This window comes from Periplaneta americana, chromosome 9 (genome assembly GCF_040183065.1).
Source record: "Periplaneta americana isolate PAMFEO1 chromosome 9, P.americana_PAMFEO1_priV1, whole genome shotgun sequence".
NCBI lineage: Eukaryota > Metazoa > Arthropoda > Insecta > Blattodea > Blattidae > Periplaneta > Periplaneta americana.
In genome coordinates, this window is record NC_091125.1 from 97,382,691 (window position 1) to 97,402,856 (window position 20,166).

General features: G+C 37.0%; 1 protein-coding gene across 1 annotated transcript in view; it reads left to right on the forward strand.

Annotated features, from left to right (window-relative positions):
- The window catches only part of Snoo (Sno oncogene), a 421,394-nt gene that overhangs the window by 385,767 nt on the left and 15,461 nt on the right, over positions 1-20,166 (forward strand). The window contains exons 2-5 of the mRNA XM_069835433.1: positions 6,143-6,378; positions 9,939-10,098; positions 14,293-14,536; positions 18,531-18,787. Coding sequence (XP_069691534.1) covers positions 6,143-6,378; positions 9,939-10,098; positions 14,293-14,536; positions 18,531-18,787 — 897 coding nt within the window. The remainder of the gene's footprint in view (positions 1-6,142; positions 6,379-9,938; positions 10,099-14,292; positions 14,537-18,530; positions 18,788-20,166) is intronic.

The window sequence follows — 20,166 nt, forward strand, 5'->3', positions numbered from 1 at the left end:
AAAGTGGCAAAACAGTAACTAATTTAAGCAATTGGTAACGAAAATAACAAAATGTATCGAATTCAAATGACTCGAATAGTCGTGGATAACGAAATTACGCATATTGTTCTGCTCCACTTAATCTTGGCGCCGCTGCATGGTGGATAATCAGCGATTACATGTGCGATTCTAATACAGTCTAGAAGGCCGGGAGGGAAGTTGGTTGCGCGTCCATTGAACTGAAGATCAGTGACAGATTGTAAGATGACTTAAATGTGATTAATGCTTTTTTTAAATCTTGCTTATGAGTAATTACTAAATTGTGGTAACTAAAAAGTATCAGTTTTTTTTCACATTTTCGGTAGACACCCTGGATTATGTTAGGATGATTCTTCAAGTGGTGATCTACGAGTGTTGAAATCACATAACACCAACCACTTACCCGTTTCACGCAATGCTCTGTCATCTTTTTCAGTTAAATATCAATGGCGTTTGCGACAATATTTACAATAATTGTATCCTCTTCAGTCCCGAGACAAATTTAAAGCCAAAAAAATGTTAAAATGTTATTTATTGGATAATATCGGCGATACAAAGACAAACACTAACCAATCAAAATTTTTATCATGACCTCAATTCTTGTTTTATGCTAGGTATCATATGTGATACCTTGAGATTTTATGGGGACTTAATTTGGTATCCATTTATCCATTCAGTTTTATTTATTTTACAAAAATGCAAAAAAAATTGCTTACAAATAATAAAATGAAAGTATCTATATTTCAGTAGCAACACTGCGCTTAGAAATCATGGCAAATATAATACTCTCGTTAAATATATACATTACGTAGAAAATATATTTCCTTCGTGGAAAAAGAGATGATCTGTAAAGACGCTCTGTACCAGGAAATACACTATCTGTAAAAGAAAAAAAAACATCTGAACAATAATAACAGAATAACAGCAACAACACTACGTGATATATATATATATATATATATATATATATATATATATATATATCGTTTTAAGGTACCTAATCCATCTCGACTGTAGTTCGCTCCAGGTGCGGACACAGTGATCAAATTCGATCCAAATTTCACACACTTCCTATTCCAGCTAGTGACATATGAATTGACTCTGCCCAAATTTTTTTTTACAAAACTGTCCATCTATTGGAGTATTATACAATACACGGGTACAGTGATCAAATCTAATTGGCAGTTTCACACATTCCCTATTCCAGCCATTGACTTAGTATATGATTTCTGCCCACAATCTTTTACTAAACTGTCCATCTGTTGGAGTATAATACAATACACGGGTACAGTGATCAAATCTGATTGGCAGTTTCACACACTTCCTATTACAGGCATTGGCTTATACGAATTGTTTCTGCCCACAATTTTTTACTAAACTGTCCATCTATTGGAGTATTATGCAATACACGGGCACAGTATGCTTTTTTTTTTGACCAGCACTTATAATATTCTACTAGTTCCACACCAAATTCAGTTGATGACATAAAAATGGACGTATTGCCAAACTACTTTAGTAGAGCTACAGTAGTTTGTCGTCATTTCTCACCACTTGCTCGTAACTACCCCTACCTTTATTCTTCATATCAGTGTTACTTTTTAGTGAAGCGTATTATATTGTAAAGAATATTTTGATTATATGAAAATGATGAGAGCATGAAATAACATGGCTCAGTCGGTTAAGGCGCTTGCCTGTCGGTCTGAAGTTGCGCTCGGGCGCGGGTTCGATCCCCGCTTGGGCTGATTACCTGGTTGGGTTTTTCCGAGGTTTTCCTCAGCCATAAGGTGAATGCCAGGTAATCTATGGCGAATCCTCGGCCTCATCTCGCCAAATACCATTTCGCTGTCACCGATCTCGACTCTAAATAACCTAGTAGTTGATACAGCGTCGTTAAATAACCGACTAAATAAAAATAATAATGAAATAACGGCAGTCAGGTTTTTACAATATTATTTATTCTGCTTATTATAGAAAACTATAGTAATGTGTTTTATAAAAGGTCATGCTAGTGACCAAAGGTATCGCCAATGATACCTCTTAAAAAGTAGTGTTGTACGCCTGTATGAAAACCCAAACAATGCTTCATTATTATTATTATTATTATTATTATTATTATTATTATTATTGGGGTTTGGAATTGAACGGGTTACATCAGCTGCTTGTCTATGCGGATGACATGAATATATTAGGAGAAAATCCACAAACGATTAGAGAAAACACGGGAATTTTACTTGAAGCAAGTAAGGAGATAGGTTTGGAAGTAAATCCCGAAAAGACAAAGTATATGATTATGTCTCGTGACGAGAATATTGTACGAAATGGAAATATAAAAATTGGAAATTTATCTTTTGAAGAGGTGGAAAAATTCAAATACCTGGGAACAACAGTAACAAATATAAATGACACTCGGGAGGAAATTAAACACAGAATAAATATGGGAAATGCGTGTTATTATTCGGTTGAGAAGCTTTTATCATCCAATCTGGTGTCAAAAATCTGAAAGTTAGAATTTATAAAACAGTTATAATACCGGTTGTTCTTTATGGTTGTGAAACTTGGACTCTCACTTTGAGAGAGGAACATAGGTTATGGGTGTTTGAGAATAAGGTGCTTAGGAAAATATTTAGGGCTAAGAGGGATGAAGTTACAGGAGAATGGAGAAAGTTATACGTAGATGGGAAGATAATACTGTATTAAAATGGATTTGAGGGAGGTGGGATATGATGAGAGAGGCTGGATTAATCTTGCTTGGGATAGGGACCAATGGCAGGCTTATGTGAGGGCGGCAATGAACCTCCGGGTTCCTTAAAAGTCAGTAAGTAATTATTATTATTATTATTATTATTATTATTATTATTATTATTATTATTATTATTACGTGAATAGATAATGTGTAAGAATGTATCAACAGTTAATATTATTTCATTTAACATATAACAAATCGACAATTGTATTTGATTTTCTCAGCCATGCTGCTGACTAGACGGAATGATAAATTCAATCAACTGGAAGCATCTAGTGACAAGTGAGTAGAAGAAACTCGAATGATACCAGAAAGCGCAGATGATATAGAATAAGATACCTCAGTCCACGGACCTATATAAGCGCATAATGAATGACATGAATAAATTTCTAAGCTATAATATTATGATACCGAAGGACAGACGAGGGTATGCAAGTACCGCGATATATAATAACAGCAATTATTTTTAACAATTGGATGTAGTACTTAAAATTAATTCGAACATGTGCATATCAGCGAGGGCTGCTATTTTCCTCGTAGCAATTAATTTGTCGAACAGCTTCACATTAGCGCGTTCCGGTCTTCGCACTTACAGTTAATTCGCTGGAACAGTTGAACACGCAGATTGTTGCGCCGGTCCCATTCGCGGCTCCAGCCGTCCTTGACCCGGATCTGCAGTTTCCTTTCTCCGGAGCATTGACTGCACGTGCCAGGTTAGGGACAAGAGTTCAGACCTCGTTGGTCCTCAGTCGAATGGGTCACAAATATGCGGACTGAAGCTATCATCGTTACATTTTCAGCGAGCGCACATTTCGAGGGCTTAGTGTGAAACTAACGTAATTACAAATCTTAATTTTTTTTTTTTCAGGAGAGACAGAATAACATTTTTTTTAAATACGAAATTGTTGATATTTCGCCTTTGAATGAAAGTAAATATACAGTCAAATCTCTCTATAACGATATTTAAGGGAACAAAGAAAAATATTGTTATAAAGAGACGTATTGTTGTAAGGAGGGTTTTAAAAATAAGACTTAAATTAGTAAGAGGCTTTTATTCAGCTTGCCTGGTGTGTGTATACTTACTTACTTACTGGCTTTTAAGGAACCCGGAGGTTCATTGCCGCCCTCACATAAGCCCGACATTGGTCCCTATCCTGAGCAAGATTAATCCATTCTCTATCATCATATCCCACCTCCCTCAAATCCATTTTAATATTATCTTCCCATCTACGTCTCGGCCTCCCTAAAGGTCTTTTTCCCTCCGGCCTCCCAACTAACACTCTATATGAATTTCTGGATTCGCCAATACGTGCTACATGCCCTGCCCATCTCAAACGTCTGGATTTAATGTTCCTAATTACGTCAGGTGAAGAATACAATGCGTGCAGTTCTGTGTTGTTTAACTTTCTCCATTCTCCTGTAACTTCATCCCTCTTAGCCCCAAATATTTTCCTACGCACCTTATTCTCAAACACCCTTAACCTATGTTCCTCTCTCAAAGTGAGAGTCCAAGTTTCACAACAGTATAGAACAACCGGTAATATAACTGTTTTATAAATTCTAACTTTCAGAGTTTTTGACAGCAGACTGGATGATAAAAGCTTTTCAACCGAATAATAACAGGCGTTTCCCATATTTATTCTGTGTTTAATTTCCTCCCGAGTATCATTTATATTTGTTATTGTTGCTCCAAGATATTTGGTGTGTATATTATGGTATAAAGTGTTAAAATTATCAATGAAACCCTCTTAATACGCTGCTTATTGTACTGTCGTATATTTTTTTTAAAGAAATCACTTACTTCAGTTTGTTTCAGAAACTGACAAAGGCATTAAATATTGTACTCTTCTGGAATATCAGTAACACTGCTGTAGATAGGAACTGTTTAAATGATTCACACCCTGCCCATTATAGTGTTCTGTATTTTTTTTAATCACTTAATGTCAGTTTGTTTCAGAGCTCTCTTCTCGGAAACTGACACACACAAAGACCTCATTAAATCCAAAGACACTAAATATTGTACTTTTCTGGAACATCACTAACACTGCTGTAGATAGGAACTGTTGAAGTGATTCACACCCTGCCCATTGTACTGTCCTGTATTTAAAAAAAAAATCACTTACATCATCACTAACACTGCTGTAGATAGGAACTGTTGAAGTGATTCACACCCTGCCCATTGTACTGTCCTGTATTTAAAAAAAAAATCACTTACATCAGTTTATCTCAGAGCTCTCTTCTCGGAAACTGACACACTCAGAGACCTCATTAAATCCAAAGACACTAAATATTGTACTTCTCTGGAACATCACTAACACTGCTGTAGATAGGAACTGTTGAAGTGATTCACACCCTGCCCATTGTACTGTCCTGTATTAAAAAAAAATCACTTACGTCAGTTTGTCTCAGAGCTCTCTTCTCGGAAACTGACACACTCAGAGACCTCATTAAATCCAAAGACACTAAATATTGTACTTTTCTGGAACATCACTAACACTACTGTAGATAGGAACTGTTGAAGTGATTCACACGCTGCCCATTGTACTGTCAGCTACTGCCTGAAAGCCAGATTTTCATAGCTGTTGTAATTGTTACAACAATAGGCTCTGTTAAAAATACGGTTATGTATTGTTAGAGTAATAGATGCTGTTGGAAAATGAGTTATAAATTGCTAAATTAATAGACGCTATTGAATATATGGTAATTATTGTTAAATTGTTGAAAATTGTACATTTTAAAGTTTTGACGCTTACAAGACAAGATTTACTAGTTTACTCTATAAGATTGTAGAGGGCGATACTTGATGAATTTAATTCCCGGACTGCTAGGTATAGCTCGCACAAGGAACGATTATCGAAAAGCAATGGTGGCGTTGCTGCTTGTTTTGACGTGTGTATTTAGGCACGCCGAGAGAGCGAGAGATGCGGAGCAATAGATGTACTGCCTCTTCCAAGAAGATGAACGATGGGGACATCGCCTTGGAAATAAAGAGCGTAGCAAGAGAACAATTCGAAGCGAATTAAACGCGCAACATATGTTTACGAATAAAATAATGATAATCTGCGAGGGGAACATTCCATTACTACATATTATAATAAAATAAACGCACTTGAAAGAACACACGTATTCACATGCAGTGGAACTGAATAAAACAGTAATGTAACTATCACAACGCAAGAGTGATTCTATCGCTGTCGTTTCTCTTCCGACTGTACTCTTGAATATCATTCAAGCTATTTCGTGACCTTTCCTATCGCCCGCTCTTCCTTATCGCATTGTTTCGTTCGCATTCCTGCCGTCGGTATTCCCTGCTTGGTTGGCTATCTTTCAGTACTTGGCAACTTCAGTTTACAATAAATAGCCTTGTCTGTCACGTTGTAGGTCCACCAAGGAGAGTCCGACTTGAAGGATGTCTCCGTGGAGCTGCAGGCAATCAAGAAGCCGAAGCTGGACGTGGGTTCGGAACCCTACAGCGGCTACCTATACCCGGTGACTGAGCCCGGGAACCACATCCTCTGGTACGAGTCATGGGCCCGCATGTCAGCGTCGGCGTTCAGGCCCTGGCCTTCCCTTCTCCCCAAGGAGAGCAAGGGATTGCCGCCCGTCATCAGGGAGAGGTGAGTACATTATCCACGAGACAGCTGTTCCAGTAATGGAGAGGTAGAAGTAGTAGTAGAGTATTACCACCACCACGTCCACACCTGTGGAGTAACGGCTAGCGCGTCTGGCCGCGAAACCAGGTAGCCCGGGTTCGATTCCCGGTTGGGGCAAGTTACCTCGTTGAGGTTTTTTCCGGAGTTTTCCCTCAATCCAATATGAGCAAATGCTGGGTAACTTTCGGTGTTGGACCCTGGACTCATTTCACCAGCATTATCACCTTCATCTCATTCAGACGCTAAATAACCTAGATGTTGATAAATAACCTACTAAAAAAACACCACCACTACTGCTACTGCTGATACTGCTTTGTATTCTACCGACGTCACTGTTTTGAAAAATTCGAAACCACATTGGACATTCACAAAAAGTAAATCTCCGTAACCATGTGATTAATAGAGCTAGGATTCGTATGTAGTAAAAGCTAATATTTTTAGTTGATATAATTTATAAACATGCAACTCATGCCCCCACTCCTTATACTTGCCATACTTCCATTAGTTAGCGCTAAGGGTCTTTAATCCTCTTAACCACCACTTACAAAACAGCGGGGGGTTTTAAAGCTGCATTGTCTAGTCTTTGTGATTTTTCTTGCATTTCGAATCTTGTCAACCAGGCTTAAAACCTTCTTAACCGGCATCACATCGACGCAACTACAGACGTGGACAAATTATTAGACTAAAACGGTTTTCTTGGAAACATAATATAATTTGTCATATCAACTACCAGTATAATTCACAGAGTCTCTATTGTTGTAAATATGATTGTTTACATCTTATGGTATATTTTTCCAATGGTTAAGTATATTTTGTCTGTCTGTGTTGGTACTACTGATGTTTTAATTATATACTGCAGAAGATATTTAAGAGTCTGTTCTCCTATGGCCTGCAAGAAGACCGGACATGAACGAAATTGAAAATCTGTGATCTATACTGAAGAAGAAAGTAAACAAAAAGAGGCTTACAACAAAACATGGACTCATTTAAGCACTGTCTGATATCTGGCTAAATGATGCTGATATTCAAAGAAAGTGTCAAATTTTGGTTTCCAGCATCCCTGACAAAATCAGCATGTTAATAAACAATAAGGGAATGTTCACAAAATATTAGTAACCTTCAGACTCCATTTTATATTCATTATATCTGTGTAAAATGCATTTTTGTTCATTATTTCTGCTGATAAATACAACCTTGTTACACATATAATTAATTTAGTCTAATAATTTGTCCACGTCTGTATACTCGGCGTCATTCTTAATTCTTGCTACATATAAATCCAAGCTCTAGTGATTAAGAGCATCGGACTAAAAAAAAAGAGAAGAAAGAATAAGGATAAATAGGAAAATGAAATAAAAGGAGGGGAAAAAGAAAGAAGATGATGAGGTTCAAGAAAAAGAAGAGAAAATTATGATGATGAAGACCAAGAGAAATACGTCAGAGATAAAACAAGGAAGAAGAAAGAAGAGAAATTAGGATTGCAAAGTAGAAAAAGAAAAATACAGATGAAGAGGAGAATGAAGATGAAGGTAAAGGAAGAAAGATGGAAAGAAAAGAGATTAATAAGGATAAAGAGGAGACTAAGGAATATATGAATCATGAGAAAGAAGGTAAAGAAAATAAAAAGTAGGAGAGAGGACGAGGGATGAATGTGGAAGGAAAGGAAAATAAGCAAGATACATATCAAGAGAAAGAGAGTAAAGGAAAAATGAAGGTAAGTTGATGAAGAAGTGAAGAAAAATAATGAATATGAAGAGAAAGAGGGAAGAGTAGAAAACTGATAATTAAGTGGAACAGAAGGATGAAGAAAGCGAGAAAGAGTAGAATTATGAAGAAAAAAAAATGAGAGAAAGGGAAACAATACAAATATGTGGAGAAAGATGAAGAGGTGGAAAATAAGAGAAAGAGAATGGTAGAGAATTGAAACATCAGAACAAATGAACAAGCACGGGTAGAATGAGGCGAGAGAAGATAAAATCAAAAGATGTTTTTCAAAACTTCGGTTTCCAGTTCACATAACCCACTTATTTTTAATACTAATATGATGGCTGATTTTGGCAGATTTAGAATAACTCTTCTCGGGTTCTCAGCCAGGTGAGTTGGAGATTAGCCTCCAAGCTTTCGACGGCTAGCTCTGCCATCTTCTTCAGGGATGAATCACTTCATCCCTGAAGAAGATGGCAGAGCTAGCCGTCGAAAGCTTGGAGGCTAATCTCCAACTCACCTGGCTGAGAACCCGAGAAGAGTTATTCTATAACAAACGCCGGGAAAGCCTCAAGTCATACTTTGGCAGATTTGTTTGCAGAGTAACAAAATTGTGTCCTACTAACTGGTTGGCACCAGAAGTCAGTGATATAAGTTTGATTGAACGAGTAATCCCTAAAATATATAGTGACATTGTGATATTGACATCATTGGTGACGATTCTGCCTGTACATCACAGTGTCCAACCTTAGGACTGGAATCTGATGACAGATGACTAGGGGGCGGATGTTGATGAAAAGTCATCTTATTTTTCATATTAGGACGATGTCTATTAATATAGAAATCCTTTCTATGTTAATATCAACGTAAAAAAGTAATTTCTTATATTGGATTTTTTGCATTGTTTGCATTTTTTGACGTTTTTGAACTAATAGGTCATCTTTATACTTTTTTTCGGCATTTTTTGGTCATTTTTAATACTTTGAAGAACTTTTAGATCATTTGGAATGCATTTTACTTTCTTTACCAATAGGTCTGTTAAATCATTTTCTAACCAAATAGGTCAGTAGTTATTACCTACTGAATAAGTGAATAACATGAAGTTTGAGTTTTGTAGTTTGGAACAGACTCTAAAGTCCATCCCTCATTCCACTGAAGGCTTCACTTCACACAACGGAAGTAATATAAAATGCTTGACAGCAGCTTAGTTAAGTGAGGGCTTTGACTGCTACTGTTCTTTTGTCGGTACGAGGGTGTCTTTAAAATTTATGTTGGAAGGGGGATAACTGTCACCGTGTCCTGGACAGGACGTTGTGTCCTTAACATGATTCGGAAGGGATGTCTGCTGTAGTAGACAGTATTTTTCAACACAAAGATTGCAAGAATGCACGCTGCGCCCACAATTTGTTTTGTCATTCACACTTCCTCATCTAGAAGGTCTGGTAACAAAAGTGGAGCGCGGAAGGAGGAGATGGAGAATGAAGGCACTGACATGGACCACCCCTGATTGAAACACATTGTAAACCCTCATTAAAATTTATAGTTTTCCCTTAAAACCTTCATTTTGTTGCATGTTCTTTTCCTTTATCTTAGCCAAATTCCAGGAAGTTGCCTCCTCTCTCCGAGATTTGCAGGGCAGTCATTGAAACAAAGTGACTAATTTTTAAGAAGTTGTGGTGCGAGTACAATGAATAATATTTAAATGTCATTTTCTTTCAAGTTTATATCATTTAGTTTAAGGGCATTTTAATGATCATTTTAAGTAGATTTTTAGGTCATCTGTATTCGCCTCCTAGAGATGACACATGCTTCTGTTTCAGCCTGCCCACCTCTGTGCCTGCGTACCTGAGTCACAGCCCGCCAGTGCTGCTGCACCCGGAGCGGGTGGTGCCCATGTCCGAGTCGGAGCGCTTTGAGCGCTCTTTTCAGCCGAATGTTGCGTTGGCTCCAATACCGCAACAACAGCGATCTAGACTAGAGGTGAGACTCACTAACGTCATGTGCTCCAGACTAACCACAGTGATGTAGAGGAAAAGTCAGAATGTAACATTTTCACAGCAGAGAAACAGTGCTATCATTTTATACTACGAAAATTATAAACTTACATAAACAAATAAACTTCCGCCATTTGGATTCAATTTAAATTTATAATTTTTAAAGAGTTCATGTTTTTCAATCTATCCTCTCTACCTAGATCTATCTACGTACATGTCTGTCTGTCTGTCTGTCTGTCTGTCTATCTATCTATCTATCTATCTATCTATCTATCTATCTATCTATCTATCTATCTATCTATCTATCTATCTATCTATCTATCTATCTATCTATCTATCTATCTATCTATCTATCTATCTATCTATCTATCTATCTATCTATCTATCTATCTATCTATCTATCTATCTATCTATCTATCTATCTATCTATCTATCTATCTATCTATCTATCTATCTATCTATCTATCTATCTATCTATCTATCTATCTATCTATCTATCTATCTATCTATCTATCTATCTATCTATCTATCTATCTATCTATCTATCTATCTATCTATCTATCTATCTATCTATCTATCTATCTATCTATCTATCTATCTATCTATCTATCTATCTATCTATCTATCTATCTATCTATCTATCTATCTATCTATCTATCTATCTATCTATCTATCTATCTATCTATCTATCTATCTATCTATCTATCTATCTATCTATCTACCTACCTACCTACCTACCTACCTATCTATCCTGCGTGTCTGTTTATCTGTCCATCTATCTAATCTATGTCTGATCTAATCTTATCTATCTAATAATAATCTAATCTTATTAAGTCATCTGTATGTCTGTCTGTTTCTCTCTCTCTCTCGTCTGTTTATTGTCTATCTATATTTCTAACCATCATTCTATCGACCTGTCTACCTACCTGTTCGTTTATCCACCTAGCCACCTGTGTGTGTGTTTCTGTGCACTTACTTATTTGCCTGTTAGCTTATCAGCTATCTGTCAAGAACTTCATCATTCCTCTAGTGGTTTTTTTTTGTCAAAGGTCTATATTTTGGGCTTTAATTCAATCTACACTAGACGAACAGAGCGAGACTCCCGTAACGTGTAGTTAGCACGACATCCGGCCTTCGCCTAAGACAAGACAAGACATATTGACAAGGAATAAACCGCCATGCTCAAGACACATTTGAACCTACGGCCGTGGTCTTCAGACAAATTATTCTCTCTTTGACAATGCGATGAATATTCAAAAGCCTTATGGAGCAGCAACCCGCACAACTGATGAGTGTAAGAAGTTGCCGCCTGAACAATGTAAATTGTGATTTTATTACACCCTTGTAGCCTAGTTCCTTGTTGACTAGACAAACGAGTCTGCCAGTGAACATGCCACTAGAAACATAATTATTATAATTTGAAACCCTTCTTTCTGAATATTACTTACGTATTTATCTTTTTTTTTTTGTTTTTTATTTGCAATATAAGTTAGAATGATCGAGTGTTGGAAATCAATCAACGGAAAAAAGTATAAAAATAATTAAAGATATCTGCTGTGTTGAGTCGTAGGTATATTTGGACCAGAGACGCTAAGAGATTATTAATAAGAAATCTTTGCAGTCTGACGTGATTATCCCTTTTACCTCATGCCCGTATCGGAACAAGCCCATTTCTCCGCATGTCCGCAGTCTGAACAGTGTTGCCAGGAAAAAGAGCCGTCATTATTGAAAAGCATTATGATATTCCACAGTTTAGTTCTGGTCTTTCATCGCGGTCCATTTTCAGTAATGATTGCTGCAGAACCCTTCGTAGTAAAGACTTCTCACCAGTGCGAATAATGTATTTTTTTCTTTTTAATTATGGTAAATGTGAAGATAATGTAATGTGATACTGAAAAAACCGATTTAGAAATTAGTAAATACACTTTTTCAGCATCTCTCGTACCGAAAAAGTGATTTTGGATATTCTGCCAGTTCATCAGTGTAGGCTACAGCAATTTCTCCTAAAGCATTGGACGTGTTTTATTCGTATTCGATAACCACGAGTCAGTTTGCCCGTGTGTGATGAATCTGACATATAATAATTTTAGTAATAAATCATTTGATCTTTTATTGAAATCGTGTAGATATAATAGTGATCCATTTCAACATTCAGCAGATAATGTTGTGTGATTTGTTGTGTTAAGTTGAATAATTAGATAAATGGGATGGTAATGTGACTATGGAAAGAGAAACGCGTCACTAAGAGAAATAAATTTAATTGTTAATACAGAATCAGTTATGTTTTTCGTTGTGAATTTTATTAAAGTTCTACAGCTTCTGGCCAGAAATAGTTGAGGGAGAGCTCCTTATTGTGAACTTATTTCTTACACTTGTGTATATCACTGAGACAAAACCTAGCTGTAGGATGAAAAGGAAGAAATTTTCTGAGTAGCATTACAAACCAGTGATATACCTCTGTCGCTTTAAAATGCCAATTTTCGTGAACATTAATATTAGAAATTGCTATACTACTGTATAATGCACCTTCTCTGTAAATTAAATTAATTACATATGTCTACTTAAACCTGTACAGTACGGGGTTTCCATAAAGTCAATATACATTTCACATATACATATCTGTGGCTAATTTCTGTTGTAGGTCCAGTGAAGACACGTCCAAATGTTAACCATTGCTGAGCAAATCACAATGGTAGAATGGCGTTTAGGTAGCAAAAACTATACTGAGCTCCAGACGATAACAGCATGCCTCTCTTATGCATTTCTTTAGCTCTTCCATATTAGGCACCGTGGTTTTGTAAACGGCGCTCGTGATAAAGCCCATGCGAAAAAGTCGAGGGGAGTTAGGTCGGGGGAGCGGGTGGGCCATATACGATTCGAATCTCTACCGTTACAATGGCCAGGAAAGATCGTATCCATGTAGTCTCGCACATTGTATACATAGTTGGGTGGAGACTATCTGGTTGAAAGACCATTGAGTCTAGAATACTTGGGAATGTTCAATTCACGACTCAGCCCACTAATGGACGCCTTTGGATGCTATTCCTTACCCTCTGTATGCGTTGTGGGCTGACAGGAGGCGTCCTCGGCGCTGCTTATCGGCTATAGAACCTGTACGTCTGATTTTGTTCACCAACTGCTGAACCCGCAAGCCTCATAGGCTCTTGTATGTGGTAATTTCTCTGAAAGAGCCTCTGGAGCTCACTTAGCTCATGTCACCCAAACGACATTCTGCCACTGTAATTCGTTCAGCAATGGTTAACATTGGGACATGTCTACACTGAACCTACAACAAAAATGAGCTGCACTTATTCTTTTCGTGAAATGTGTAGTGACTTCATGGCCACTCTGTATATGGATGAAGCCAGATGTCTTAACTTTTGGAAATGAAAAAGATTTTTTGTGTGTATGTACGAATTTAAAACAATAGTTAATGCAAATAAATTGTAAACAATAATATAATTTGAACATGATAAAGGAATTGATAGTTACGAGATGCTTAAAACCAACAAGCTAGAAGTTCTCGTTACGTAAAACATACACGAAGAAAGAATGTGATATTTTATTTTTTATTTCGAATAGGCTGTTGTACAACTTAAACGCAACTGGTCGTGTGAATATGCATCTATTTAAACATTTTTACTTGATTCCTGTTTTTAAGACACAAAAATGGATTTTTAGATAGTCCTAAAAGTCACTAGAAATGAGAAAGAAAAACGTTAGAAACAGAAAATAGAAATCAAAAAGGCATTTAAGTATGAACGTAGAAGCAATAAGATAAAGTGTTATATTACAAGTCTGCAAACCAATATTTTAATTTAACATAACATGAAATATGTGACACATAATAGAAATAATGCTGATTATACAGAGAGTTCAGTTCGGGTCTGGACCGATGAAATGCATGCATGTGCGGCGAGTGAGGTGCAACATATACAGCAGCAATTTCGGTCTCTAGTCTCCCTCATAGTTCAACAACGTAACTTTAATAATAGCATGCACACCGCATAGTTCAACACATATAACTTCTATTAATAGTAGCATGCACACAATTATATTTTTATTTCATAATGTGTGTTCATATGAAGTAGGCATTTCTAAACACCCCAATGTCTAGTTATTGGTTATGTTGTGCAGTCTGTGGCTCTTTTTTGATTACCGTACCCAAATACTTGTCCAGGTGAAGACAGAGGATCTGGGTGCTGAGGTAGACAAGAAGTCCGTCTGTTCAAAGAAGTCGGGTGCAGCAAGTCCCGTGTCGCCCGACTCAGCAGTTCCTGTCCCAGAAGCTCACCAAATAACTGCCACTACGCCCCCCGCTTCCACTGCCACGACTGCCCTGGGGGGCCCCGCATTGTACAACCCTGAAATTGAACTCTCAACGGACACAGAAGACAGTTCCTCTGACGTGGTTGGCGAAGTAGGTGAGTACAATGACATCTAGCAACATCCAGGACATAGTGACTGCATAGCTCGTTACTGACATGACTCACCATATCTATTACTACACAAGTTCAGACCTGGCCAAGAGCGATAGATTTTTAAAAGCAATAAAAATCAGTAGCATAATTTCTCCAGGAGCGAAATGTCGTAGATTTACGTCATGTAAACAAACCCTGACTGAGGCAATATTAAGGGCCAGTTGATTCTCACTTCACAAATTTCCCTACATTGCATACAGACGTCTCTGCGGTCCGATGTATTTACTGACACAGCAAATGTCTCTGTAGGATAATCTAGAGTAAATCACAGTTTTATGCAGTTAAGACATAATATGCTTTAAGTAAAGTAATACATTATTTTTTTAAAGTGTATGAGCTCTTTCACGTGAAGTTACGTGTATGATAAATTCGGAACTTACAAACAAATAAAAGCATTTGAACAGTGATACTCTTGGGATACAGTATCGTGATACTGGTTTTGTACTTCTTGAGAACCTTGGCCAGCAGTGATTGTTTTGCTTTCAAGGCAGGTGACAATTCATTGAAGCAAACTGTACCATTCACATGAGGACTACAGTATCGTTCAGTTATATTGCTTTGTGTATGTGATATATTTATCAACATGGACAGTATTGTCCACAATGACAAATTTATTACCACAATTTAGAATTTTTCTGCATTGTGCGTTCTCACCCCAATGGACTTCTGCCTTATACCTTCTACCTGGTATAGGCTGACCAGACATCCCCGATTTCTGGGACAGTTCTCGGGTTTGAGTTGCTGTCCCCAGATTTTGTTTCAATGACATTTTACACATGAATATTTAAGTATCGTGATGAAACTGCTGCGATTCATGCACATTCCTGAACGGTTCTCAGTATGAGACAGAAGAACCAGCAAGCACAGTATAAGATATTCTGCACTCTTTCAGAAGAACATACGATATACCATCTTTGTCTTCATTAGCATTGCACAGAAGCATTAGAACTGCCACAGTGCCCATTTTTAAGTAGTTCAAAAAATGAAAAGTTTTGTGACAACCAACAGTGAAAATTGGTGTGATGTTTTTCAACATTTCAAAAAAAAAATAATAATTCTATTGCATTTGAAAATCTTCTCAAAATAGTGTCATGAATCATGTGTCTTTCAGTCAGTAATTCGTCGGTTGAAAGACTTTTCTCCACAATGAACTCAGTCTGGACTGATGAAAAGTCAAGAATGAAAATTGAAACAGCTTTGTTACAAGTGAAAACAAACTTTCATTTCTCACGTGAAGAACTTGTGTGCAAATTATTAGACTCAAACGATAATATATATGATTCAAGTAACATTTATTTTACAAAACTCATTAATTTATTACACAATGTTTGCAACAATTAATATTTAGTATGAAACCATTCTTTATCATCAATTTTGTGCAGTTTGGCATGCTATTCATGAGATTTTCACACTGTTTCTTGATGCCTTCATCCCTGTGCCATATTTGGATAAGTGCTTCTATGAGGTCCACCTTGGTGATAATCATCATTCTTTATTGTTTTCTCTTTACGATAGATCAAAGATTTTCAATTGGATTTGCGTCTGGGCTGTTACCTGGCCAGGAAAGGACGTCTACATTATTTTCAGCCAGAAAATTAGTTACTGATCTGGCTTTGTGATAGGGTGCTTCATCCTGCATGAAGACACATTCACCATCAGGGAACCAGTCCCTCATTTGTGGAAAAATTAGAGTTTCTAGGACTTTTTTGTACTGATCCTGTCGCATAAAGTCCTAAAGAATTTTTTGTGGCCAGTAATTCGTGATGATTATGAAAATGTAAAAAATGTGGTGCTGAGTCCAATAATTTGCACACGTCTGTAGTGTGAAGCTGTATGGGAATGAACAGATTCTTAAAAAGATATATTCTTCAGATCAGTATTTGTAAAATGTGTGTGTTAGAGTTCAGTGTGTAGAATATCATGTGAAAGACTTCGATACGTGTGTCATTACTGAAATTGAATTCTTAGTGGCCATAATTATGTATAGAAGTTATGTTTATTCATTTAATTCAGAAAGTTGAAGATACTCTACAAATTTAGTGTGCAAAGTTCTATAATTGTATCTACTGTTGCATGTAATTTCTGCAACATTTCAACGGATAGTGATTAGATAAGTGTTTGTGGTTTTTCTTGAAATTGCCGATGTCCCCTGTTGCTCCATAAAAAATCTGGTCAGCCTAACCTGGTGCTGTGAAAGACTTCGTGTATGGAAGGAAACGAGCTGAAGGATTACAATGAGAACTCCTTCCGAGATTTTAGACAAGAACTGTGTCAAAGTGTGTGTCAGATTATTCAGACAGATCGCAACTATGTGTCACCCGGTTGTTTATTGTTTGGTCAACCGTCTGAAGACAAGTGACATCATCAAGGCATCACTCATGAGCCAACTAGGCCAGGAGAAAATTATTCATTTAATTCAGAAAGTTGAAGATACTCTACAAATTTAGTGTGCAAAGTTCTATAATTGTATCTACTGTTGCATGTAATTTCTGCAACATTTCAACGGATAGTGATTAGATAAATGTTTGTGGTTTTTCTTGAAATTGCCGATGTCCCCTGTTGCTCCATAAAAAATCTGGTCAGCCTAACCTGGTGCTGTGAAAGACTTCGTGTATCGAAGGAAACGAGCTGAAGGATTACAATGAGAACTCCTTCGAGATTTTAGACAAGAACTGTGTCAGAGTGTGTGTCAGATTATTCAGACAGACTGCAACTATGTGTCACCCGGTTGTTTATTGTTTGTTCAACCATCCGAAGACAAGTGACATCATCAAGGCATCACTCATGAGCCAACTAGGCCAGGAGATAATGGGATAGGGTGGCCAGTTCCTCTTCCCCTCAATTGCATACATCTCTGACTAGCTACATATTACACTAATCAGACTTCAGATGCATATAAACAATATTGTTCTTCCTCTGACACATATCGTCAAGTGAGATCTACTGCCTGATAATAGATGTACAGTCTTAGAAAAAAGTTTTGTTACACTGAGTCTCAGAAAGGATGCAGTGCGCATGATCAGACATACAACGAAACTAAACTAATTTTATTACCTCAACTAGTCGTTCTCTTGTGAACCAGGTCACTCGTCCTCTGATCATGTGCACTGCCTCCTTTCTGGAACTTACAAAGTATCTGTGCGACAAAACTTTTTTATAAGACTGTACATATCAACCAGAACCTCAATTAGAGGTGTTGCACCTGGTATATGGTAATCATTTTTTTACAGTAAAACCTTAATCATATCCCTAATAATCAAAAATCAAACAAAATAAAAATGATATAAGACAATAAGGAAGCAAAAATTAATAATAAAATATAAAACTAAAACAAATATTTATTCACTGTGAAGAGTGACAGTTCAAAGCATTATAAAGCTTATAATGTTTTATTATAAACTGCAAGGGAGGTGAATTAGGAAACTAGGCAGATTGTGCTAGGCTGTTATTTTCTTTTCAGATTTTAAACTTATTTTTGTGTAGGGCTCTTTGGATGAAACTAGAAATTTTGGGAACTTAATTTTGACTTGTCATCACTGGCAGAGTGTAAGGCATAAGAGTCCTATAAGATAACATTTTAGCTCCTTTTTGACGAATCATATTACAGTTATTTATTTAAGAAATTTATGGGGTATACATGTCGAACAGCAGATTCCATTGTAGTGGCAGGGAAGGCGGCTTTATAGCGAGCCTGGTAGTGGCAAAATCTAACTACGTCCTGAATGAAAGCCACCATAAAAAGTTCCATTTGTTAAAAAAAATTACTTACCATATTGATGTATTCAGTACCAATATTAATAGTTCAGCAACAAACTCTTCATTCCTTTTGTGAATTATTTCTTATGATTAACTCCCTGATGTAATTGTGCTGCTGTAGTAAGTGTTTTAGTAAAATCTACAAAATTTAGCGACATAAGTTTGATATTCTGTTGAACAGCGCCCGTCAGGACGGAGAGCAAGAATGTGATGGAGCAAGTGGTGGTGGCCCTGGACGCTTGTGAGGGTAAGGAGGAAACCAAGGCGCGTGTGGTGGAGCTGGTGCAGCGCCTCGCACTCAGGCTCCAGCGCGAGGAGGCACAGTGCCACCGGCTGCGCAGTGAGAACGAGGAACTGCAGCGGCTGCACCATGAGCAGGAAGAGCGTATTGCTGAGCTGCAGCGCCGGCTGCACCAGGAGGTGGACAGCCCTATCAAGGTACAACACTTTGTCCAACTTCATTACACATTCTTGAGCTTACATCGACTAATTCTTTAGTCTGTATGCTGTTCTTTACTGAACTTCTTTGCATCAGTTAGCCTACACTGTTAAACGCTATTCCATGGATACTGTATTGAACTTCTATATGCTGAGTACTTTATTGAACTTCTGCATTCTGAGCATATTCAGAAACTTTTTCGTGCTTATCATATTTTATTATCCTCAACACTTTATATTTCAATTTACTTAGTACATTGTGAAACTGTCTCCGCTAACCACATTTCTGGACTTCTTTTATAGTAAATTATGGTTGTCATACATCCAGGATTTTCTGGAACTATACTGGAATCTGGATTAACATGGTGGCCTGAAAATAATTCTCGGGATGCGTAGATGTCTCAGTTTTTAGTAAACATAAAAGAAAAGAAAAAAAATAACATTTCCTTTCATTTCACACTATTATATTTTCTTCAATTTATCGGTACGGCAGCTCAAAATATTACATACAACAATGGATTTAAATTCATGATTCAACCACGTTGATATTGAAAGAAATATGTGTTTCATTGGTGTGTCAGAGACATTGCGTTTTGCTCAAGACTGGTTATGGTTATTATTGTTCTTATTACGCTTTGTCCCATCTGTTTCTTACTTCAGAGTTTGATATTTGAAGTTCGCTTTATGCAACAATGTATATTTTTAATTGGTTATGTAACGACGCTGTATCAGCTACTCTGTTGTTTAACGTCAATGAAATTGGTGATAATGTAATGTTATTTGGCGAGATGTGATCGGGGATTCGGCATAGATTCCTTGACATTCACCTTATGGTTGGGGAAATCCTCGGAAAAAACCTAACCAGGTAATCAGCCAAAGTGAGAATTGAACTCATGCCTGAGTGCATCTCTGGATTGGCAAGCAAGCGCCTTAGCGAGCTGAGCTAAACTGGTGGCTGCAACAATCCACTGAATTACTTGGCAATTTTAGAACCGCTATCCACAACAATGCCAAGAAAAAAATACGTTTCTTGTTGTCAAGCCTTATTTTTAGGTAATTCATACACAACAATGGAAAATGTTGGAAATTATTAATAAAATAGAAAATTAAGAGGTGGAAATGTTGTATTTTGTATTATATGCAGCAGATAAAATTTGTTTGATTGTTTTAAAAATTTAGGTAGATACCTTAATTTTACTTACTACACCATCTAATGCAAAGAGGTGAGGTAGGCGAGACCTCATATATAATGAATATGTGATGTAATGCAAAGAAGTTAGTTAAAGTTTTTATGTGGCTTTTTCATTTTGCACATATTAAAGATAAAAGTACAGTGTACCGGATTTTCACTTTTTAAATATGGAAACCCTATTAAGTAA